This window comes from Anser anser (genome assembly GCF_964211835.1).
Source record: "Anser anser genome assembly, chromosome: 1".
NCBI classification, from domain to species: domain Eukaryota; kingdom Metazoa; phylum Chordata; class Aves; order Anseriformes; family Anatidae; genus Anser; species Anser anser.
The window spans coordinates 90886144-90912094 of NC_139720.1; the positions used below are offsets into that span (position 1 = coordinate 90886144).

Sequence of the window (25951 nt, forward strand, 5' to 3'; positions counted from 1 at the left end):
AGTCATAAAGTGCTGTCACCTTAGTGTATACACCAGGACGATTGCGCCGAGCACATCCTTCACCCCAGCTCACAATGCCAGCAAGGTACCATCTATTTCCCTTTCCTGTGCAGGCCAAGGGACCTCCAGAGTCTCCCTAAAATGAAGGGAGTTCAGCCATTAGCACCAAACACAGAGCACTGTAGCAAAAGTTAGTTATTTAGGGACAGTAAATACCTGTCCCTCTTCTTTCTCAAATTACAGTTTAATATTGGCATCTACTTTCTGGATAGAGTGTACCCGGCTAAAATATCAGATTTACTCATTTTGTTTTAACTTACAGAAGTAACACACCGATTAATACAACAGAAAGGCAAGAAGGTGAAAAATTGCTCATTGCTAATGTCCCATTACAGAATTTAAAGCAAGTGATCACAGACTGAACAGGGAGAGGTAAAGACAGGGATGGAAAAGGGGAATGCTGCTAACATTTGACCATAAACTGTTCAGACTGAAAGGCAGAATTTTCTATGAGGTTAAACAGGAACAGAAAGATACCAAGGAAAGGCACATTTAGGTATTAGCAACTTCATACTCAAGACTGCAGCTACATTTATAGAACAAGGGGAAGAAAAAAGACTTGAAGGGATATGCAAATAAGAACTGGCTTCTCAAAGGGAACACGCAGGTCTGTACAGCAACGTAGAAAAGTAAAAAATCCAATTTAGATCAGTTCACAGAATCAAAACATATTTGGGCTCAAAAATGATTTGTGACCTTTTCTGTTTTAACTGTCCATGCTTTCAGTGAACAGATCAGTTCACTCTGAAAGGTTTATAAATGCAGCTCATCTCTGCAGATTCTCTTTATGCATACAAGGCAATCAGCAGCCTGGGGTTTGTCAGAGGGTTCCCAGTTGGAGCTAAAACATGGAAGCGGTCAGAAGTAAGCCATGTGTTCGGAAGAGCAACAACAGAAAGCCTTCAGTATCCAACCAACCCAAGTTATCTGGCGATAAAATAGAAGCCAGAACAGTTATTCTCTCTCTCAGGCTGCTGTCTTACTGGCATTTTTGATCATCCCAAGAGGCTGATCCTGAGGTGATTTGAGAAAGGAGGCTGGCCAATATTCTGTCCAATTACACAGACTGTTCCGAAAGACTGAGGGGGCTGTATGCAGTGGAAAGAGGAAGGATTCTGAAAAGAGGAACCATGAAAACCCAGCCTAACATGATAACTAAGTCTGAAAGAACACACTATTTCTCACTGAACTAAGTATCACCATCTAAAGATGAAAGTTGTTTGGAAAATTCACATAAACTGGGAATGTACTGCACAAGTTATATGTCCATAAAAAATGAAACAAATAAGGATGCCTACAAGGCTTGATCTGTAGTAAAAGGGTTTCCTAAACTGCCAACATCATTATTCTCCAGCATTGCACAGGAAATATACTGGAGGCAGGAAAAAAAAAAAAAAAAAAAAGCAAAGATGCTACCCAGACTAAGAAGTTAAAGGTCCAGAGGGCCAGCATACTTGTGCACAAACACAGCATATTCTGATGAAAACTGGATTGACCAGTATGACATATAGCAAAACTGGTTAAAATGTCCATTTAAAAAAACTTAACAGTACTTTTTAAGCAACACGTATTTTGGAGGAATAACAAGCATTAGGTATATTACAACATGTTTTAAGCAAAACAATTCCAAGGCTTAAGGTTATAAACAAACCACACATAAAACTAGCAAAAATAATACTCCATTGAATTAGAACTTACAGACTACAGGAGGATCCTACAAATAGCCCATTGTGTATAAAGAAGTTTGACCCATTAAGAGCTATGATCTTGCAAAAATTTTCCCATTACGGTAAAGCACTAAACTTTACATATTACACAAAAGTTCTATCAAATTACCACAGTCTAAAATCAGTAACATGTTTTTCTCCCTTTACACAGTATCTGGTAAAATGACCGTGTTTGTAACTTTGAAAAGGGATATTCATCTTAGAACATTTAAATCATGAAAAAGTGCACAACTAGTTTAACAACTGGGAAGAAAAAAGAAGGCAGAACCAACACAGTTCAAGTGTGTCCAAAGAGCAGTTTCTGATTGCGTGTGCAAATAAACTAGGTCATGTAACTCGTGACAGCATGATGTAATCAAAACTCGTCATTATACACATGAATGAACATATGAAACTAAGAGGCAGCACTGCAATTGCATTTACCAAATTTATCTTACCTTTGCATCTTGTATTTCTTTGCAAAGTAACTTTTCTCAAGAAATTCAGATATTATCTGTACCAAATTTCCTTTCTTATTTTTGAGAGCCTTTAATTACCGTATTTAATTATCCGTACATTCAAGACATTTCACTCTACTAGTAAGGGGAAGAAAAAAAAAGGCAACAAAAACACTATCCCTAAACTGTGAACAGTTTTCCAATGAAAGCAAACCTTTCTTTGCAGTTGCTTGCCAAGTCCCACATTACCTGGCATGCATCAATGCCACCATTAAGATTCCCAGCACAGAGCATACGTGACGTAATGAGATCATCATAGAGCTTGGTGCAAATACTTTGATTAATTATTCTCACTCTAGCTTCCTGCAGTGTTCTGGCAAGATGACCTAGAAAAATACAAATGTTGCAGAGGTTATGGCAGCTCTACCACAGAGATCACTTGTCTAAACAAAGGTGATCTAAATTCAAAATCTACCCAACTGGAAGCAGGAAACTAATTCCCCTCCCTTCAAATGTGGTCCGCATTCAGCTTTAGAACACTGCTGTCTACATTGACAACTCTAGACATAGACAACCCTATGCACCACCACTGTACCTTTTCCATTTCCTCAGCCTTTATTATGAGCTTTTTCTGCCAGAAAGTAGTAAAAAAGAAAAAGCCATGTACATTATAATACAAGATTACACACAATGTAACTTTTGAATGCCATCTCAAATCGTGTCCAAAGCTTTGTTATTTGCATTATGGGTGTGCTCCAAACATGTTCTAAGTCCTAGTAAATGAAATTTACGTTTTCTTTTACATCATTTCACTTCTAGGTAAGGAGCTGAGGAATGAAGCTGAGGGGTTGGGGTGGGGAAATTAAGCCTGTAAGCCACAATTGATACTAAAAGTTTGATTCTGTACTGTAGCATTGTCGTAGGGTGTCATTGTTAACTACATATGCTCAGTCGTGTTTTGGCCCAACAGTGAAAATAACCTTTTCAATACCTGGATGATCAGAAGTACTGGGTTTTGGTTTGTTTGTTCATTTGTGGGTGGGATAGAAATGAAATAAGCAAATCAGAAAAATATGTTGTCCCGTCCCCCCCCCCATACTTTTAGGTTGATTTTAAATATTACCTGCATTATTTTGTTAAATTACAAGAAGGCACCATTTGAAAAAATCTTTGCACTTTATTAGGCTATTATGTGGTTATCTTAGATTTATTTTTTTAAATGCATATTAAGAAAGCCAGTATTACCATATAGATGGCTTCTAATCAAACATGAAGGATTAATGAAGGATTAGGTCTCCATGCAACACTGAGGACTACTGCAATGCTGAGGAGCTGTCTAGGAGGAGCTGCCCAGGTCTCAGAGCTGGCTCCAGTTTGATGCTGAGATAGGGCCAAGATCCTGCATGCTACCCCACCGCCCCCCTCCAATGCTGCTTGCTTTTTTTCTGCCTCCCCACTTCAGCATGCTGCTCTGAGCTGCGCAGGCAGAACTCTTCATGGGGCATACGTGAAATTACCTTTAGTTAAGACAGAAAGAAAAAAAAAACACTATTTTTGCAATTATTTCTGCTCATGGCCCCATATTGTCAACCACAGTCTTAGAAACAAAGTCTCGCTCCTCTGCAATTCCAAGTTCCTGTTTTCTTGACCTGAAGGTTGCTTATAACCTATTCACCAGATAAATTGAACCATGAGGATGAAAGGGGGCTTCTGTTTGTCAATCTATGATCATGTGCTTTTCAACAATCTGTGACACCATCTGTGACCCCCATACAGAGTATGGGTATTTGCACTTTTTACCTGATACACAAACATTCAGAATTTACAGACTAGCTACAGGAACATTTTAAAGCTTTTTATTAACCTACTGAGTTAACCACAGGTATTTTTCTCTTAGGACAATAAATATTTCATTGTTAGAGTATAAAATTAAGCTAAACTTGCAAGAAGTATATCCAGGAAATGAACATACTATTTTCTTTTATGGCTCCCCAGCCAGTTACATAGCAGACAGCTCCATAAAGAAATACTCTAGAGGTGCTTGGTAAACAAATGGGCTGTACCAGCTCGCTGAAGAATACAGGCGTCTCCATTTCCAACAGGGCTATATCATAGTCTGAGGTAGATTGGTCATACTGTGGGTGAACAATAATCCTTTTGATTGGTCTCATAGCTACATGATTGCTTTTTTCATTAATAGTGCGTAAGCCCATATATGCTCTCCACACTGAAGGAGCTGAGTATCTGTAAAGAGAGTGTTTTTAGAGCAGCCCATTGCAAAGTAATGCAGCGTCAGTTCACTCTGCTTTATATACAGTTTGGTATTTGATGAGATTCATCAAAACACTGAATGGAGTAGAATACCACTTAGGAGGATAGATGTACTATAGTCTGTGTCTCCTAAAACATTAACCAATGGTACAAAATTCTATTTTGAAAATAACAACCTCCTGGAGCTATAAAATCAGTTCCTTGCAATGCAGATTTTTCACCCATCTTTACAGTAAGCAAAGCACTCTGTATACTCTGCAATACTTACAAAGCTGGCTTTCATTCAGGTATAATGAAAATGGAATGGTACATATTATGTTGTTATCAACCATGCAGTTTCACTCTGTAACAAAGATGACTGTATGGTTTTCTGTTGGCACAGAAACCAACTGCAGCTGATCTACCAGAAGTCCGTTGAGTACAAAGGTCAAATCTTAATCAGGTTTAAAAAAAAAGAAAAAGAGAGGTACAGATGCACAGGTAGATCATCTGTCTTGACATTGGCCCACATGTGCTAGCCAAAGCAGAACCACACCAAGCAATTAGCAATGGGTTTCTTGGTGCTCTGTCATTACTGCATTTAAACTTTCAACTAGAGTTGATGTACCACTTGTCTCAAGTAAGAACCAGTAGTGGTCTTAAGTCAAACCTTTGTCTTAGTAGGCCAAAGTAAACAGTTCTGACATATGAGCCTCAAAAGCTGATGTCCATCTCACATTAGCAATGGTTCTTCAGGGTCTTGGTCATACTTGTGCTAAGTAACATGCCTGTTTCAATCATAATATTACTTTGTGCAGATTGGATAATTAAACTTGAAAGTGGCTGTTCAGATATAGCGATGTTCTATTTCTGCACGTCACTGCAGTCTTCAAATATTTATGGTTCGGAGCACAAGAATCAAAACTGTACTCAAAGTACAAATGGCCAGTTATTCTGAGAATTCTTTAACAGCCATGCTGCCACTTGGTAATGGAGCAAAACTGTTAGGCCTCTGATACCAGGATTCAAGTTAAATCATGTTGCACCAGGGCACACAGAACTGGAAATAAATAGCTTTTTTTATCCTACTAGGACATACACGTTTCTGTCCTCTGGAGAAAAGAGAGGACATCTACTCATTTAAGGATAACTAGGATATGTTTACAGCTCAGGAAAATTATGTGTACAAATCCCTCTATGCTGAATAAAAGCTAGATTATATCTCAGACACAAGCTCTGCATTGCTATGTCTCAAATGTATCAACGACCTTTATTCAGTGTAATCACTCTCCTGTTAATGCACATTCTCCCACTGTATGCAACACTAGTGCTAGTGGATTAGTAACAAGTATTACCACGAGGGCATTTGTTTTGCCTTGAATGTAAAGCACAGGCATATGACACTTTCTTCATCAACTCAAAAATTTATGTGCAAATTACATGTACACATTGCAACAAGAGAACTGTGATGTGCTTGACAAGCAAAAACGTGATCTCAATCTTGTTTGAGCATGTGCAAACATATTATATAATTTAGAGTAATAGATTGTCTTAGACAAAGGCTACAAAATCTTTATGGTAAATGATGTCCAGTGTATTGCCATGAATCCAATCTTCGTCTCAGCAATTGCCTTTTATGTCCAGAATAGTCAATCACTGAAATTGAAATGCATGGTTTTCTATGCATTTTGAAAGTTAAACACCATGATTTAGAAGCCTTCTCTATTTATACTACGTGAACTGAACACTGGTGAGCTTTACTTGCTCCTTATCAATAAATAATTCTTTTCTTGTGAGAAAAAGGCCATAGACTCTAAAGGGGAGGAAAAAACAAATAAAACAAAAGAAACACCAACAACCTTTACCCTAAATCAAAAACAAAATAATGTGTTTTGTCATGCAGGATTCACTATCAATGGAGGCAGAATAACTGCTTCCGATATTTGAGACTTTCAAAGCCTGCATAATATGTCAAGGGTTCATGTATTGATATGTCAGAGTTATATGCTGATTTAATTTATCTACACCTGGAATACCTACTGCAAACTTTTGAATGCAACATTTTGAGGTTATAAACATCAAACTGCAAAACACTATGACAGCATAACCACTCCATACCTTACAGAATCAGAATCCAAGAAGCAATGGGCAGCAGACACGAGCCACCTCTTGGAAATAACAGATGCACCACAAACATGGCCATGTGCTCCCATTTGTAAACTTGCTTGCCAGGGCCACTTTCCAGATCTTGCATCTTCACCTCCAACAATCCTATTTTTCTTAAGCAGGTGTCTTCCACAAGCTAATAGAAAAATAAGAGGATAAATTAGTAAAGTAAAATGCGAGGTCATTTTACTTTGTCATGATTAATACATAAACTAACATTTACCTATATACCACAAAGCCACTGAAAAAGAAAATAAATAAAAAACAACCAACCAATCAAAAACAAACAAAAAGACATATCTTCTTAGTGTGCAATTGGAACAAAGGTAAGGGTATTTGCCCATTTGCACTCAATGGGTAGGTTAGGAATAAACCAAACATTGCCTATCCTCCCTTACAGATCCCTTAGGAGGTTAGTAACTCAGAAAGACTCAATCCTAAACTGGGTTATTTCCAAAACATTACTTGAATAAGATCTTCTATTCTCTCTCTCCTTACACAGATCCTTAATTATTTCATTCAGCTCAAATGAACGCTAAGACCTACTAATTTAATAACCTGTAAATGTGCATTGCTTGTATTAAGTCATCACAGACAGATCAGTGAGTTTAAAAAAAGGAAGTACAAAATTCAAGACAGACATTTTCATACAGATGTTACCAGCATTTTTTTTTAATTCAGGTCTGATGTTATCAACTTCTACTTGACCATAGCATCAATTCCTTACTTAGTTTCCCACATCATTAACTAATCTTCGAACAAATGTTACCACACCACAGTTCATTTCATCAGATCCATCTGCACAGTCTCTTTTCCCATCACACTCAGGATTTGGTTTCAACAAGCATTTACCATTAAGGCATTTGTATGTATAAGGGAAGCAACTTTTGTAGGCTGAAATGAGAGAGAAGACACAGTGTCACATGTTTGAAGTCATGGTTTCAAATGATTAAAAAAACATGCACATTCAACCTACTCATCTATCGTGAAAGTTGTTCAAAGCCACACATTCCAACGTGCCTGAAGTCATAGTCTGTGTGGGTGTAAACTGGTCCCTGTATGGAGTAGGACAGTGGGAACCTTCTACTCAGATTAATGATCGCACTAATTTAAGTCTCCACCATCTCTGAGGAAAGACAGCAGAGCCTTGAACTCCCCTCACTCCCATTTTATTTAACTCTAAACTGAGTGAACTGGGCTCGTCAGATCTGTTGTTTTATCTTCACCAACAGTACTGACATTGCAAATTATACATCTGTGTAGCAGATATCATCTAGAAGTCAGCTCTTTGCTTTTAAGAGAAAGTTCAGCATATATCATGGAAGAGCTTTACACCTTCCTCCAAGAAAATTTAGGTTAAAAGTTATCATAGTTTACTACGTAGGAATCCTGACAGATCTCAGCAGTGGGCATCCATTGCTATCATTCTTATTATCAGTTGTTTACAGTGACCTCTGAACAGCGGCAGGGATTTTTCCAGCAAACAAGGACATACTGCTGGCTACTTCAAGGACCTTAGATTCAAAGCAAGGCAAATATTAGAGGCAAAATGCAGCAAGTCCTTAGGGAGGCATTAGTAGTACCAGCAATATCAGTAATGTTGGCGTAAAGAACACACACGGCAAAAAAGAGCAGAATTCCCCAAATTTATGTCTCTCTCCCTTACATTATTTGGTACTGATCTGGCAGTAGTTGGGGAAAAATTGCTATTTTAACAGGATCACCATCAAGCTGTGGTTAGGTCATCCAAAGAAAATCTTTGTTATCCTGGATTTAGCTTTATTAATTTGTCTGGGCTATCCCAATAACTAGTTATACTCTGCATGTTATGTTTCTGTTATTATGAAACTTGCACTTTGTGCTATGACAAAATACACAGAAATACTAAATTCAGTAATAATGCAGAATCATTTCCATTCACATTCTATGAATAGGCAATGTGAAGTAGGATGACTCTAACAATAGGTCCACATCAGAAGAGAATTGAATTTGAAGTTCTTTTGCAAATTAGATAGTATTGAGCAGGATTCTTACATAACAATACTGTTAAAATACATTTAGTCATTGAGTTCGTAGGTCAGAGGACATCTCTAAGGATTCATTTGTAACCTCAGTGGATCTCTGTGGTTACACCTTATGTTTCATTTGCACAGGGATCAGTAGTAGAAGAAAGATTAAAATAGAACAGGTTTTTACTGCAGTCATAGGTCCTTATCAGGAAGCTGAGCATATCGTTTGTATTAAACAGCGACAACCAGTTGTGACAGCAGCATGAATCATTCCTGCTGCAAAAACAGAGCAGGGAATACTTAGCAGTTAAACCACAGCAGAGTGTAGCTAAAGGTGCATTCTTTCATTAAGTTAGGAAACAAGCTTCTAGATTTTGTGTACTTAATTTTATTATTGATAGGCATTTTGAGATGCCATTTGCTTTCCTTGCACTTCTCCAAACTTTTCTTAAGTATGGACAGAAAAACCTGAAGAATTAATGTAAGCTTGTACTGTATACTTAGACAAGTAGAACCCACAAAAAGGAAGGGGAAGCCCTTTAAAAATATATATATTTTCTTTTGTAGGAGGAAGAAGATGGTATAGGCTGGCCATCAAAACTAGCAATAGCTGCCTGAAGTCTTTTTCAACACGTTAATGGACATTTACTACAAAAGTACTTCTTGAAAGGGAAAAAAAAGGCTTGGCTTTGTTTCTTACACACAGAATTCAACTCTACTTCTAATCGGCATGTCTACTGGAATATTCACAGACTTAAAGATACAGTTTATCTGTGGAAAAAAAATGAAAATGAGCATATTCCTGGTTCTGCCTTGCACCACCTCTCAAACAATAACTAAAAATATATACTTACAGCAGTTGTTCTCATCACTGTCCTCCCCACAGCTATCATCACCTTCACAGACCTTATACTGATGCTTACATTTCCCATCACCACAGTTCAACTGTTCTGGATCACAACCTGAAGAAGAAAGGTCTGTAAATTCTTTATATTCCTCATATCTGGCTAGTGGCCGTGTGCTGCCTTCCCTGCTACAGGTCAGATTGATGTTACTGTGCCATCTCTGTCAGACATAAATCTACCTTCTTGATAGCTTCAAGGGATGAGAAGATTAACCGCATTATTTAACTTGTGCTCTGCTCTCTAACACTGGATTACTTTCTAGTCACTCTTTCTGGAACCTCTTCATTGCTTCCCATCTTCTTTGATGTGCAATTTGGATACAGTACTCTAGCTGAAGCCTTCCCACAGGCAGCTGGGAAGATCCCTTCAAACTTCTGTCTTACATCCTAGTGTTATGCTTTTGTTTTTTGTTTTTTTTTTTAAAAGAAAAAAAAAGAAAACAAACAACTGTATGACTTTGTGACTCTCAAGTCAGATTTTGAGCCACCTAAGTATTTAATTACCTATTTTCAAACCTATACTTTTTTGAATGTAATATTTTCTCTACACATGTTCTCCAGCTCATGAGATACATTTAAAAAGCCATCCCTCTTCCCATTGTGTGGCACTTTTTCTATTTTCTAGTTTGCTTTCACCTTGGTTCCCTTACTAAGTTTCTGACATAAGACATTGTCAAAGTACAATTTCTTCTGTATTTACCTTCTCACAGCAGAGAGCTAAAACTGAATCAAAAACTCCATGCTTGCTCTCAACAATTTGATACATTTTTTCAGTATTTACAAATAGTTTAGTTCAACTGCTTGTTGCTTTACTTACTTTTTCTTTTTTTCTGGAAGCTTAACTTGTAAAGACTGTTATAAAATTCTCATTTTTTCCTGTTCTCCCACTCTTTATAGGGATACATTACATGTCCTCTCCTCCAGACCTTTCAATTTTCACCATTATCCTTCATGTCACCTTACAGATAGCCACCAGTATTTTACACATTTCAGTATTTCCAAACTTCGTACAACAAACTGATTACAGGACACAAACAAGAAATAATTGCCCTACCAGTAATTAATCACTACCATCTGAACAGCCTTTCCAGCCATCAGACTGATTGCTTGAAGAAATGCATATTCCATCTGTACATCTAAATTGTCAAAGACAAGCTAGAAAAACAAGAAATGAATGGCACTAACATGTTGTCACAGACTAAATTCATTAAGACAGGACTGTGTCATGAAGAAATGTTAAAATGGCTATTAAAAAACGAGGCTAATTCATTTACAAACTCAACTGAAAGTTAAAAGACTAAATACTATGTCACTTGGCATAACCTGCCAAAGACTTTTATTAAGCAGTCTGAATTAAATGGATCAATATTTATTAAATGGATGTAGAAAATTAAATTTATATTAACTTCCTTAAATTAAGATCAACTTTGAGGGTTGAAAGTGATGCAGCAGAGATACATACTACAATTGATAGTAAACATATGTGTTTTTTCACATGCCTTTTTTTTTTTAAGGTAATATATTTGACACACAAGGATCCAAGGAAAACAGTCACAAGTAGGCTTAGCATCACAAATTTCCTAATATTAAAAGGTTTTATCAATTCATCTCTGTCCCACTACACTCCAAATTTTCTGATGTAAATGCTTTATGAAACACTTTTCAGATCTAGAAATTTCATTATGAAACAGCCTTTCAGCTAGAAATTCTTTCACTTTCACTTTAACTAACTAGTAATATCTAGGCAAAGGTATGTCTTGGCAATATATCAAAAATGTTTGTTCTCTTCCACTTCTTCAGACTTGCCACCAAAAAACAAAAAAACAACAAATCTTGGGATTTGGCTTCTACACACAGACACACAAATATCTGTAGAAGAATAAGTAGACAAAAAGTTCCTGTTTCTCCCCAGGTCAAGGGGACTTAATTTTTTTCCCCTCTAGCACTAAAGGCAAATTAGCAGCTAAATCAGTTTGAAGGGCCAAACACATTTGTCCCACATTTATCTAATCAATTCCGATCTGGAGTCATTTAGTCCTGTTCACTGCCTAGCACATGATGCTGGCAGGAGGAAAATGCATGCTATTCGGCCAGCACTAGCTCAAAGCAGGAGTCACTGCCCTTATTTCTGATGAGATGCAAGAAAAAAATGTATATCAGACATAAATACTTCTACGACAACGACAAACAGAAGTACACTTGGTAAAAGCAAACCGAGGATCTGAGGTTTCACAATCAGATCTTTTGAAGTCACGGTGAACTTAGCTCCCTAGAGGTTAACTGGGAAAAGGAAGTTGGTCTGCTTAGATACAAAGAGAGAGAATGTATCTAGAAATTAGTAAAAAGTAAGCATTTACAAAGAATATACTGCATATACGTCTTGTCTAATTAAAAACACAAGTAAATGTTTCCATCTTCTTAAAAATCCCTGTTTCAACCTCTGGATGTCTCAAAAAAGAAAAAAACTCATGTTGGCAAAATAGTTGTGCTTAGAGTATCTCTGCCATACTATTTGCAGCTTGGCTATTTTAAGGTGTTGGAAAAATACCGAATAATTAGTTCTACAGAAAGTAAAAAATCATATTTTCACTTTCCATTTTACAGAAATTTTGTGAATAGTTAGAAACTGAAAGCATAATTTACCCAACTTTCTACATCTAGTTGTTCAGTAAAATGCACAATAACATTTTAAGCATTCCTCTTGGAAAATAAATTAAGGAAAAAAAGGCACGTGGTCTTCTTGTGTGTTGTTTGTCTGTCAAACACGGTTTCTTAAAGCTCCTTAAAAACCCAAATGCATGCTTATTCACTTACGGTCTGTGTGACTGAAAGCTTTGTATTCAATATAAAACCCTTTATGGGTGACCAGTTCATCAGAATGGAAGTTGATTGCAACAGAATAGCCATATTCTCTGTTTCTGATGTCTTCTGAATTATCTTTACAGTATCTGACAGGCAAAAGTGAGAACAATGAATTTCTAATCAAAATGACTATTACCACCCAGTTACTTCTGCTGCTACTGAAGGGTACAAATGCCAAAAAGTAGTAAAGGTAAGGTTTTGTTGTAACTTTTTTTTTTCCCCGGGGGGAGGGGGGGGGGTTAAGTGTTAAAAGCTTTTCAGCCCAACAGAAATATTAGAAAGCCTATTTACAGATGCTGTCCACTCCATTCCACCCCACCATACCCACAGCTTTCCTGGGACAGCAAGATAATCAGCTTCAGAATCGACCTTATAAATACCAACCACTTCTCAGCATGCCTGACTTCAGATTTCCCATTTAGGCTAGCAAACTCCAGAGGTTACAAATCCAGCAATGATATCATACAACCAAACCCAAAAGCTGTTGCCATTTCAGTACATTCCTTCCAAGAGACAAATCACTCTGAATATTCCCCCTTCTCCCTCTTCAACCCTCCCCCCGCCACCTTCTAATTTGCTTTATTTACTGAAAACAGTTACAATCAGTAAAGAGTAACTGCCAAAGAAAAAGAAATTTCAGATGACAAAAGCTCTTCACCCATGTCAATATCACAGCCAGGAATTCACAGTCCCACTGCAGCTGTATAAAATCCTGCAGTTTTCTATGTTGTTGCTCTCAAGCAGAACAACAAAGTAAATATTTACCACTGCAGGAAAAGCAGGAAGCTTAAATTAACATAAAGACAAATGCTTAGTGCTAGGGCAGGTTTAAGAATATTATTCTGCTGTAATTCAATGAAAGTATGCCTTTATTTTTTGAAATGTATCTTTCTACACTGATGTTTTTCCTTAAGGTGTCTCATGTTGCATAGAACATCAAAGTACACATTAGTATGTCAGTAAATAGTGTATTTACTCACCTAACTCCTTCGATTTCTAGCCAATCTTTATCACATTTACTGGACCCTGGCGATTTCTCTTGAATTTGTATTACAAGGATTTTTAAGGAGAGCTTGTAGGCTGGCAATGGTGCCTAAAAATCAAAGGAGAAGTATCCCAACATACACAACCACAAACCATAAAAGGCCTAAGCTTCTGAGACAGTAAATCTTGTTTACTAATTATCAAGTAGAAAATATTGCCTTTTTTTCATCTTTATGATGCACTGCAGCACCTTTGAAGAACAAAAAACTTTCTAATTTAAACATATATAGAGAAACATTTTTAGGCCAACCTTTGGCCAGAATGTACCAGATAAAGAAGCGTAAGCCTTCCTGCAGTCAGCACAAAGTACTATATCTTGAGGTTCATGCTATGTTTGCATTATCATGTGTTCCAGTAGGTCAAATAAAATAATTAAGAAGGTCCTGCTTCTACACAATTCAGGGAAATAGTGTTTTGTGTATTATATGAGACATGATTTACATGACCTTATTTTCTTTTTCTAATATAGAAGCAAAGCACGGACTATTAGCCATTTACTCTGGCTGTTACGAATTGTCATCCACCATTTTGCTTCTGTCACTAGTAACACAACCTTTTGGAAGCTGGAAATCTCTCTCTCCCATAGATGGCACTTGTACATAAGAAAGAAAACACAGGGTACACTACGATAAGTCAGGTTCAGTGGTCTTCATGTTCTCCCTTCATTTCGCCCGCATTAAAAGACATTTCGGGCAGTTTTATGCTTATATCGCATAAAGCAAAGTCACCACAACTCAGAATAGTTCCCAGCACTTACTCGGATGATCCAGCTGCAGTCAATATTTGGAGGGTAGTAACTCGGGTAATAAGGAGAGCTCAGAGTTCCATTCCAGGATATATAATGACCACCACACACTGGGGGAGAAATACATCAACACTGAACACAGTTAGCTCAAATGGGCTGAACTTGAGAGTCCACTTCACTTGCTAGGATCCTTCTCTATGCAGAGTTGGAATAATGGCTTGTAACATGATTAAACTCAGTTCTTGCCTGTATTAACTGAGAATCATGTAATATCCACTTCCTCATCGCTCTGAATTTCTCTTTTTTTTCTTTTTTTTTTTTTTTTAATCAAATTACAACTGAGAATACGTACAGAACACCTCTGACTGGAGTTTTAAGAAACTATCCTTTGACATTAAATGGAAGAATGAATCAAATGCGTACACAATAGAACATCCCTCCCCCTGCTTCCAGTTTCCATCTGACCTTTCTGTGGACATTTTCAGAAATTAAAAAGCATTCAATCCAATGAGTGAAACCTCTGATTAACTTCATGTAAACCAGGAAGTTTCAATGTGTCAGTTCTCAGTCTGAAAATGCATACCACTTCTGAGCATCATCTCTAAGGTTTTAGTTTCTATCAAAAATTCTCCTAGATATCCATCCCCTACTGCTTTTGCTTTTCCTTTAGCTAACAAAAGGAATGCAAACGTATATATTAGTGAAACTAAAGAAATTTTTAAAGTAGCATAATTTTGATGCACAGACTGGGTGTTACATAATTCTGAGCACACATCTTCAGAACAAAGTATTTCTAATTTGCAATGCCCATAGGAAGAGTATTTGATTAAACACCCACAGAAGCATAAGTTAAAATGGATAACCTTCTCAGAAGCTTACAGATGTACTATTCCCTATGATTTGTTCCACATGTTAAAAACATTAAACAACTTCTTAATTGTCAAAAACTTTCCTTTGGACTGTACCAAATAACTGTGGGTTAACTTTCACTTGTGAATCTTTTCTATCTCCCATAAAGCATTAGGGCTTACCCAAAATATTTCACTAATCACCCAAAACATCTGCAAAATTCATAGTACTCCATAGGTTAGGAATGTATTTCTTGGGACTTGGATCCACTTTTCTTATACCATCAACTACATTGAAAAGTGCTTTCAGAAAAGGATCAAAGACTAACTTTAGAAATGTTTGCTCTCGTTTTCCATTTTTCATCAACATACTTCTCCTGAGCTGAGGAGCAGTTAAAAAAACTCATAAAAGTGCTACTCTGCCACTGGGGCCTTTGTCTAGACATACAGTGCCTGTAGTGTTATCTGATTGCCTACTCTGCTACTGTTACTTGTGGATAACAGCATTTATATAGTGTGAGTAATTTCTGGGAAATATGGCTTGGGTAATAATCAGGAAGAGAAAGTCTTCCATACCAAAGGATACACATACTAAGTAAGTTTGTAAATAACACTAAATTAGGAGGAGTTGTCAACTCCCTCAAGGGTAGAGAGGCCTTGCAGAGAGTTCTTGACAGATTAGAGGGACAGACAATCATCAACTGTATGAAGTTTAACAAGAGCAAGTGCCAGATTCTGTACCTGGGATGAGACAACCCTGGCTATACATACAGACTGGGGGACAAGGAGACTGCCCCGGAGAGCAGTCCTGTGGAAAGAGATCTGGGCGTTCTGGTTGTCAGCAAGTTGAATATAAGTCAACAGTATGCCTCTGCAGCCAAAGGGGCTAACCATATCCTGGGGTTCACCAGGCACAGCATCAGTAGCTGATCAAGAAAAGTGATTGCCACACTCTGCTCTGTACCGGTTTAGGTACTCATCTCAAGTACCATGTGCAGTTTGGGGTACCACAGTATAAGACAAACATAAAACTAATAGAGAGTGTCCAAAGGAGGGCTACAAATATGGTCAAAGGTCTAGAGGACAAGACATATGAGGAGCAGGTGAGGTCCCTTGGTTTGTTCAGCCCAGAGCAGAGCAGGCTGAGGGGAGGCCTCATGGCGGCCTGCAGCTCCCTCACGAGGGGAGCGGAGGGGCAGGCGCTGAGCTCTGCTCTCTGGGGACAGCGACAGGACCCGAGGGGACGGCATGGAGCTGGGACAGGGGAGGGTCAGGCTGGGTGCTAGGGAAAGGTTCTGCACCCTGAGGGTGGTCGGGCACTGGGACAGGCTCCCCAGGGCAGTGGCCACAGCACCGAGCCTAAGGGAGTTCAAGAAGTGTTTGGACAATGCTCTCAGGTAACGGGTCTGATTTTTGGGTGGTCCTGTGTGGCCTTGGGCTCGATTAACCTTGGGGGTCCCTTCCAGCTTCAGATACTCAGTGATTCTATGATATTCTCTATTCCTTGTTCAGTTTTCAGATATTTCTTTTAAGTGGATCAGAATGACAATTGCCTGACTTATATACCAACATTCACTCCCCCAGTTACAAGATACATTCAGGCATTCAGGCAATGTCAGCTTTTTTTTTTTTTTTTTGGAGCTAATGAGGAATAAGTGTGCTTATGTAAGACATTTGTTTGTATTAGTCACTTACTGATTTTAGGGATTGCTTGAAAGTGAGCTTTTAGTATGTTCCTTTCTTCTCTTTTGTCCAGTGAGAAAGTAAGCAACATTACATTACTTGACGAAGTTAAACGTATAACAGGAGGAATCCAGGCTCCAGATCCACACCACCTGGAATATTACAAAGATTGCATTAAAAACAAACAAAAAAATTCTCACATTCCTGTCATCTTTGCTGAGAAACTGGGCTAAAAACACTGATCTGGTCAACTGTGTTTCAGAAGTGTTCCCCTGGCTACCACTTTGCTTTTATTCTTCCACTCCATTGATACTATGTGAAATGCTAGAGTTTCCTTGCATCAAGGCTGAGTCACTCAGAGTAAACATCATGGATATTCTTGCCTAACAGATGCCCTGGATTTTTCAGACCTAAAGAAGAATCAGAAATTATGTTCTGGATTAGGTTACTAATGCTGGATTAATTACTTCAGTAGCAGCAATAGTACTGAAAAGTGGGTAGTGCTGAAAAGGCCACAAGTGCTCAGTGTAGAAGTGTTGTGCAGCACCTATGCAACAGATAACAAGCCCCAAAACTTTTGAACCTATTAGCATTTATCTTGGTTTCATGTCCCAAGAGCTGTTTCAAGAGATGTGGAGCTCCATGCACAGCAACTATTTCTTTTTGTTCTTCTTCTTTCGTTTAAATGAATAAGAGTTAATTTATATCCTGAAGCTTGAATACTTACTATCCCTTTTAAAGTGATATACTATTTCTTGCATCTCAAAATTAAATATTATATTTATTCCATTTTGAAATCTACAGCATATTTTCATTTTTTTTCATTAATTTACAAACCTGTGTGTGAAAGATATCAAGTACAAAACTAACAGGCATATGCAAAAATGCAAAATTGTTAGGCTGGCAATAGAAATGCCATAGGACATTCATCATTTCAGTCACTATATTCTTTTCTCCATTGCTTAAATCCAATTCTTTGATAGGCAGGTATCAATACACACATTCATTCTTGAACTTTGTCTTACAACTTATTGCATTGATGTTTTCTGAACACATTGCATCATACACCCGCATTGGTTTTGTTAGCTTCCTGGAGCTTTCACAGATGCAATTGACTTTACATTTCTATTTCCTAAAAAGCTGAGCCACTGCACAATGAAGAAGCAATCAGGTAATAACCCATAGTCAGAAGCAGGGCAGATGAAGCCCAGTATCAGACATGGAATTCTCTGTGCTACGCGCTACCTGCATGCAGTGCTGTTCATTTCAAGACACTCTGAGATGAATTCCTTACAAAAGCTCTGTCCTCACTACAAACCTAACAGTCTACCAACATGGGTGAGCTATAGGACTTGCTGCACAAGGATAGAGATGAAAGTCTGTTAACAGAGCTAAGAGGACTACTTACTCATTTCAAATAAGCTAAACCACTACTAAGTAGGTACCTTTCAGACACTGCTAAATGAATCTGCATGCGCAGCTAATTTCTACATAAAGGTTCTTCAAAAAAATTTTTTTTTCTTCCTTAAAACCATCCATTTTCAGATTCTAAAACTTGTTAGTTTATTTTATTAATGAAGACAGATTCATGGCGGATAACGTCCATACTTAAAATCATAAAATTAGTCTCTGGAAGAATAGTAACAGTGGTAGCTGAAGATTACAAGATCATCTGATATCATTTATGTGAGTGAACTACAAAGGGACTTTGGGGATGAAGTCTTCTGTAGATAAAAGCCTGTTTTCAACAGAGGTTTGCCTGTGACTGGACGTATTTTCTGAAAGTAACAGAAAAAAATAACAAAAAAAGTACCTTTGTATCAATAATTGTATGAAATCAAACACTGTAAAAAAAACGGTCAGAATGTAAAAAAAAATGCTGGAGTTATAAGTCATTAGGGGGTGGATAATATGGAAGATCTTTTGATTACCTTATTAAAGATTTTTAATTAAGCTGTACTTGGAGGCTTTTACGTTTTGGAAGCCTGCTTAACATCAATTTTAAACTCTGCAGTTTCAGAGAATTTCTGTACAGCTCAAAAAACATCTTTGTCCTGTACTACCATACCTTGCGATGATCTTGTTCTGTAGAGGAAGAAGGAAATCATATGCAGATAAGCGGTGTGATGCACAGTTCTCTGGAGCGACACCATGCAAAGTGGTAACTACCAGTCTCACCACATAGTTAGAAGGAACTCGCAACCTCCATTGATAAAAAGACTTCTTGGGATTCATCAGAGTTAGAGTTCTGTTGTTACCTGGCTTGGCATACAGGTCAAAGGATACCGCTACACAAAAGAATCTAGGTTAGTGTCTGAAAAACTGTTAAGTTGAAATATAAGTTATTGGCCAAAATTTCAGAAGAGGTGGCAATCATCTACCTGTACTTCCTGACTATTCTAATCTCTTTGTCACTTACTTCCACAAATCTACCCCTTTCCCTTCCAGGCTGCTCCCCTGCTCCTCCTGCTCTGAACAAGGAAGCACAATGCTTCACAACCACCACTGGTTCATCACACACTCAGCAAGGAGGAGGGGACCTGGCTGCAACTGCTGTCATCTCTGATGGAAATCTACTGCTTCCTTTGACATTTCTTCATCCATCTTCATGCAATGCAAACACTAAGTATAGGAAGCTAATCTTGAGGCTTGCTTGGTATGGAAAAATCAGGCAAAGCTAACTGAAGTTCTACAGTATTTGACTGAATGCTAAATACGAATAAACAAAATTATCTAGTCATAAGGGAAATAAATTCTGTATAATTTTATGCAGTAGCTTCCTTGAAGATGCCAAGGAGCCACAGCTCACTGCAATTCAGTGAGGACTACTCAACTTCAACCACTCTAGTTAGAACATCAGATTAAAAGCTGTAAGGCATTTTCAAACCAGCCTTTATTTAGAGCAAAAATAGGCCAGGGAGATCCGCACTCTGGTTTGTTTCATAGGCCCTATGCCCATATAAGAATAATTGGGAAAATGTCTTTTTCCTTTTACAGGATATATATTTTCCCCCAAAGCGATACTGCTCTGAACTGAAAAATAATTACCTGATTTTAGCATCGCATCATATTCTGTGGAATCTGAAACTGAAATTTAATAACTGTCAGCTACACAAGCCAAAGACACAAACTGAAGAAAGCAAAATAGGCAGAATAGATATTAAATGACAAGTACATTGTTACCAAAAAGCTCCATTGTAACAAGATCAAAATCTTCCTCCCCAGAAGTACTGAACATGTGAGGGAATTGTTTACTACTGATTTCTTTTTGTTCCAATGAGGTTAACTTTTTAAGAGAATCAACAATGTCTTGTGGTGCCCAGAATGTATTCCAGTAGTAAGCTCGAAGTCCATACTCTCCTTCACTGTGTGGAGGGAAAAAAAAAATCATAAATACACTGTAATTAGTATTTTGGACATGCTTTCCACTGGTCTGCATTTTTGGCTTGCGTAGTTTTATACTCAGTTGTAACTGCCATGCAAAGGGTTGCAGCTTAACATGGTGGCAAAAAGCTCTCTTGTTCAACATTTTTTTTATTTTTTATTTTTTAATACATTAGAAATACTTGGAAAATATACTGCTTAAATAGTAACACACAGACTGAAAACGACACCTAACAGAAAATCCTTGAAATAGTTATATGGAATTGGATGTTTCCATCCCTGCTGTATACTTATACACTTTAAAGGTCATATTATAGTTCTAGGTACGTTTTACTTGATATATTTTAACTGAGGCTACACACTATGCAACAATATAATTTTATGCCCATATTTTGGTACAACACTGCACACAATTCTTGTTAAAATAAATAATCTGCATAGGTACAAACGCAAAGTAATGTTCCAGTGATTCAAAGAGACTGTTCATCACAAACCTCCTTCCAAAATGGCTTACAGACTGACCTTTCAGAAATTTTCAGAGACTTTTTCAGAGACTTGGGATAGCAATACATCTGCTCAATGTATTTGCATTTCTCAGCAGGAGCTTAAATAGAGTGCCCTGCCCACAATTGCACATTTAAATTTTGTTTGGATGGGTTAAAAAGGAACTTCATTTAAATAGACAAAACCAAAATAAGTAGTAGAGAAAACAAACAAACAAACAAAGAAATAAACAACATGCCGGACTATGATTTCAAAAATCAGAAGTAGGGGAATAGGTTACAGAACCATCCATAAACCAAGGCTTCATTTCACTCACCAGTTCTACAGAGATCATAAATCACACTGTTAGTTTAGTTCACATCTTTATTACGTGTCTTTCATTCCCTGTTATAAAGATCTGCATATTATCCCAAAATAACTTTTAAAATCAACCAAAAAGACAAGAGTAACATAATTAAATATAATCACATGTAAACCACAAGCTGGAAATTACCTACCTGAATGCAGCCACTACAGATTTCAAGTAGTACTTTCCCAAGGTGGAATACTCATAGGATTCTGCAAACTGACAATTAAAAAAAAATTGTAAAAGAAAATGAAGTGTTACATTTTACTGTTGATATAATCTGTTACGTTACAAAATATTTATCTAATTTCTTTCCTTACCAAACACCCTACATATGACAGACACTATTCATAATTTTCACAAAACGTGTCAAATAAGGATCATAAATGTGCATTCATTTTCCATTAAAAAAATAAGCCATCACATTTACAAGAACATTGAGAAAACTCTTGATAATTACCCATGAAAAAGAAGCATTTATAAATACAGCTATGCTTTTTTTTCAGAGTTTATATAGTTATCTAAAATTTGTGGCAAATTTCTGTCATGCAATCTGGACATGAAAACTTGTATTGGCTATGCACAAAGCAGCTTTGAGACACTCAATTAGCCCTTTTGGAAAATACAGGCTAACAGAGAACTGCTTTGTGTTTAAGCCTTCTGTTTGCAAGTACCAAAGAAACAGCATTGATCTAAAAAATACGAACCTGCATGAGAAGTGTTAGAAAGCGAGCATTGTTGTGGGAATAAAGGAAAACAAAACAAAAGGTTATGAATCAAATTCAAGCTATAATAAATAAATAACAGATCAAAGAGATAATAAGTAGCAAGGAAAAGCATTCAACTATACCAAAACAAAACAGACTCCTAGACTTCTTTAAGAATAATTCATCCATAACCTTAAAACCCTCAGAATTTTTTTTTTTTTTTTTTTTTTTTTTTACTATGAGAGGGAGATACATCTGTCTAGCTGCATTCCTAAAGTGGTAGACCTCCAAGCCACTTGTTTATTTTAAATTTATATACTTTGAAAGAAAAAAAAAAAGTGTCTCAAACTGGAATCTTCTCCTCAATCTCAATTTGATTCTGTAACAAATATTTTTAAATAATTACTATACTTACATGGGAACTTACATAATTTTGGATTGCTTCTGCTTGCAGGAGGAATTTCTGTGATTTTGGATCATTGAGATCATTTGTGTAAGTCAGATTAGGAATTTCTACACTTCCACCAATATATATAAAAGAGGAAGCTGGAGCTGAGAAAAAAGCATCAAAAATTACCACATCTAATAACATTATGGAAAAGACTCCAGAACAAGAGGCTTGCAGAAACATGTATTTGTCCTAGCATCAACAGGCATTAGTTCTTAAGAGAAACAAATACTAACAGCCAGAGTGCTGAGTCAGTCCAACCGCTAGAATAACAGAAAGAAGAGGATTGAGGTATAGGTTCAGATAAAAGCATTTCCAGCAAAGCTTTCAGACGAGCATTACTACTAAAGCTTTAATTGTTAAACTTCCATTTTTTGGCATTGCAATCCTCCTTGAGAGAGACTATTTTAATGTCTGTAAGTTGAGATTTGGGAAGAACTGTACAAAAATCAGGTATCCATTCTGATTTGAAAAAGTGAACAGAAGTTAGACAGTTAATTCCTATAGGTTCTTAGAAGAAATGATAGTTATAATAATGATAGTATTCAAAAGCAGAGACCGACAATTAGGAATAAAATATATACCTTCATTATTCTTGTGCAACTATCAACCACTAATTATCATGCATTTTGTTGCCTTAGCAAAGATGTTAAGGAGAAGGTAAGGACAAGGGAAAGTCAGTAATTACACACACATTACGTGTCTAGGTACTTAGTGCAGAGCTTTTCATACTAACTCTTCACACAGTGCAAAACACCCATCCCATTCACACCATGCTAGGCAGTAACACTTACGGAATGAGTAGTGCAGGAATAACACAATTACTGTAACCATTAAAGAAACCGAAGACAATATTCCCAGAAACCATCTTCTCCAGAAACACAGCCTCATCCATTTGAAAAAACAGTATTTCTGACACAAACCCTCTTGGTAGGACAGGTAGTGAGGAATATACGGATCCTAAAGATAGACACAGGAAAGCATCAGTTAGTAGAGCTCTACAAGAAGAGCCACTATATCACTTTTTTTTTTTTTAATGTATTTGCTCTTTTAGATTTTAACAGAGGTTTAAATTAAGATAATGCCTTTCACGTTATCAGTTATGTCAGTTATGTAACATGTGAAAACCACATATTTATGGGTCACCTTGCAATCATCATTTCAAATTATAGAAGGGGAAGGAAATTGCTATCACTTCAGTTATAAGCAATTGCATATGAAGAACGGAGGTCAATACACACCAGAAGCTGGCAGAGAGATCATTTACTATGTTCCTGTTGTAAAGCATAACTGATATCTCTTACCTGCCCAGCAGTCTGCTCAGAGTGGTATGGAGCTGGTATGCTGTACACAGAAACCTGTCTGGAGGAAAAAGCCCGTATCATGATGCCTTGACAAATACCTTCCAACAAACCTAATAACAAAATCCTAGTTGAACCTCATTTCTTAAATATAACCCAGAAGAGCGTACTGCTCTCCCCTCAACACAGACCAGGCTTCTCTCATTTCACCTTTGCCATACTGCTCAAAGCTGGAGCCAGCCGATCTGCAATCAAAGAAGGTGGGGAGGAAAAGTCACCATCACTGTAACTCTTTGTTTTCCTAACTGGCTAGGGTAAGATATGGATCCCATAATTTGAAAACATACTGGTTTTACCCTCCTTCTTTTAGAAATGCAACGGAGTAAGGTAATTTATGTCACAATGCAAAACACATAGAAGCAATTTACATGTAAAAAGTCACGGATCAAAGCAAATGATGTGATTTCTAAACAGCATATGATATAATCCACAGGAATATTTATAAGAAAAAAAAAAAAAAACAATTTTAAAGACCACCTCAATTTTTCAGTTGTAAATGTGATAGCCTCAAGTCTATACCACAGAACAAACATTAACTGCAGAGCGATTAATTATCATATTACCTGTTTGGAGTTAATAATAGTATCACGTCAGCAAGCCAACAACTTCAGGGAATTTATATATGTGTGTGTGTGTGTATATATATATATACACACACACACCTGTGTATAGAGCAAAGAACGAAACTGGGGGCATGTCGGGGGGGAGCGGGGGGGGTACCACAGAACTGGCCCAAGAAACCTGTCCTCCAGAAAACAAATGGAAACAAAGGAAACACAGGTCACATAGAGACTACAGAAGGGATTTACTGGAAGGCAATCCTCACAGCTCAGGAATGCAAAATACAGCTGTAGACAGACTGCTTTGTTCAAGTCCTCCTCTTTCTTCAATAGCCTGTCTCCACTACACACACAACCTGCTGATTGACTGACACTTTGCCTTCTCCTTCAGGGAAAAGAAACCTACAGGAAAAGCCTAGAGCAAATAAAACCTCTCTCACATCATCTCCAAAAATGAAATCAGGATTTATTCTTTTTTAAAAGGACATACATTCAGAGAACCCAATTTTATAGAGGTTTAAGATACCTCTCAGAGGGTAGAAGCATTGGTTTTATTTCGGTAAGGGCAAGATCATTACAATAACACACATCACCATATTTACTCATCTTGTCAAGGTTGCCTCAGGTAAAGAATTCAAATTCTGAGGTGGATGAAGTATGAACGATCTTGAATAGGGAGAAATTAAGGTAGGGAATAATGAGTTAGCAGCTCCAAACCATGCAGTCAATTAAAAACAGAAAGTGAAGAAGATATACTGCTAATGCTTTGTGTTCCATGCTTATCTGCAGAACTTCTGATCTCCAAAAACAGGTGCCCTGCACATTTGAGAGGATTGCGCTCACTTGCTGCAATTCCTTCTCTTCCTCTGCCAGCTGTTCTCACTCTAGGAGGCAGGAAATGTAGGATTAGCAGGAGTACTAATGGTCAATTGCTATTTCACTGTTACTGCTGTGTTGAGCCATGCACACCTCAGAGGAGATATCTGTCTCCAGCTGCTAAGTTGACTCTTCCATTTCCTGACAGACAATTGCACGTGTATAATTTGTGCTAACAAAAAGAGTGAAAATTGCCATACATTCATTATCACTTCTCCTGTGTCAACAGACACCTGTACAGAACAACCACTACAAGATCAGTCTTCCTCTGATACTTGTTTCACCAAGGTTTGAACTAAGGGTGCTTGTTACTCCCATATGTGTACTCCAAAATTAAATATTGTGTCAGCAGTATTGTGTCTTGTGACATGGAAAGAAATTCCAACGCTGAATAGTTTTTAACCAAACATGTTTTAATGAAGATATTCAGTACATATTTTATTTCAGCAAAACAGTTTTCAAGTTACATGACTGAAGGCACATATTTGTGAATCCATGGTGCAAAATTTGACACTCTTGTGTAGACACCAGGGAAATTTGGTCTTCCACATCCATAACCCCAGCTAACAATGCCAGTCAAAAACCATTTTCCATCTCCATTGCTTTGACATGACAATGGTCCACCAGAATCACCCTAAAAAGAAAATATTAAGTTGTATGCATTTATAATCTAGAAAATAGAAACTGGGACAAAATTCAATGGGAGACATTTTGCAGAAATAATTGAAGCAGTGCTTATATTTTCCTCCCTCACATACTTCAAACCAGAGTCAATAGTTCTATGGGTTTTCTGTTTGTTTAATTGAAACAGATGGGATCACACAGTTGTACCAAAGTTTACTCTTTCACATGAGAGAGGACTAGCTGTCATTCTTCAAATGAATTAACATACTACTTTTTGTGAGTTGTATTTCAAAACGACAAATAACTTCCTAGCCCCAAACTAACAGTTAAACCCCACATCTGCTACTTAATATGTATGTTCATTTAGAGGCTACACACCTGAGGACTCCCAACAGCAAGCTTTTCT

General features: G+C 37.3%; 2 protein-coding genes across 26 annotated transcripts in view; both read right to left on the reverse strand.

Moving 5' to 3' along the window:
• Positions 1 to 36: 36 nt before the first annotated feature.
• On the reverse strand, positions 37 to 25160 carry LOC310900153 (suppressor of tumorigenicity 14 protein-like). The gene is made up of 18 exons (XM_083837635.1): positions 24572 to 25160; positions 23429 to 23486; positions 22919 to 23084; positions 22092 to 22228; positions 21121 to 21188; positions 19919 to 20100; positions 19784 to 19822; positions 18804 to 19023; positions 16748 to 16887; positions 14217 to 14314; positions 13396 to 13508; positions 12368 to 12501; positions 9504 to 9611; positions 7415 to 7534; positions 6593 to 6776; positions 4288 to 4468; positions 2474 to 2610; positions 37 to 136 (listed from the first exon to the last, which is right to left on the reverse strand). Exons 1-17 carry the CDS (start codon positions 24649 to 24651, stop codon positions 2575 to 2577), a joined length of 2064 nt encoding a protein of 687 aa, XP_083693761.1. The 5' UTR covers positions 24652 to 25160; the 3' UTR covers positions 37 to 136; positions 2474 to 2574.
• Positions 25161 to 25313: 153 nt separating this feature from the next.
• TMPRSS7 (transmembrane serine protease 7) overlaps positions 25314 to 25951 on the reverse strand; it is a 46105-nt gene continuing 45467 nt past the window's right edge. For all 25 annotated transcript variants that reach the window (XM_083837439.1, XM_083837438.1, XM_083837428.1 and 22 more), the window contains one exon: positions 25314 to 25555. In XM_083837439.1, the coding sequence (XP_083693565.1) occupies positions 25385 to 25555 (171 nt within the window). In that variant the 3' untranslated portion in view covers positions 25314 to 25384. The remainder of the gene's footprint in view (positions 25556 to 25951) is intronic.

Coding starts and splice junctions, on each gene's coding strand:
- LOC310900153 (XM_083837635.1), bottom strand. CDS start 24,651: ATGAGTAAATATGGTGATGTGTGTTATTGTAATGATCTTGCCCTTACC. Junction 6,777..7,414: donor ATCTGATGAAATGAACTGTG/GTGTGGTAACAT, acceptor TTTTTCTATTAG/CTTGTGGAAGACACCTGCTT. Junction 2,611..4,287: donor CTGTATTCTTCAGCGAGCTG/GTACAGCCCATT, acceptor GTATTTTTCTAG/GTCATCTTGCCAGAACACTG.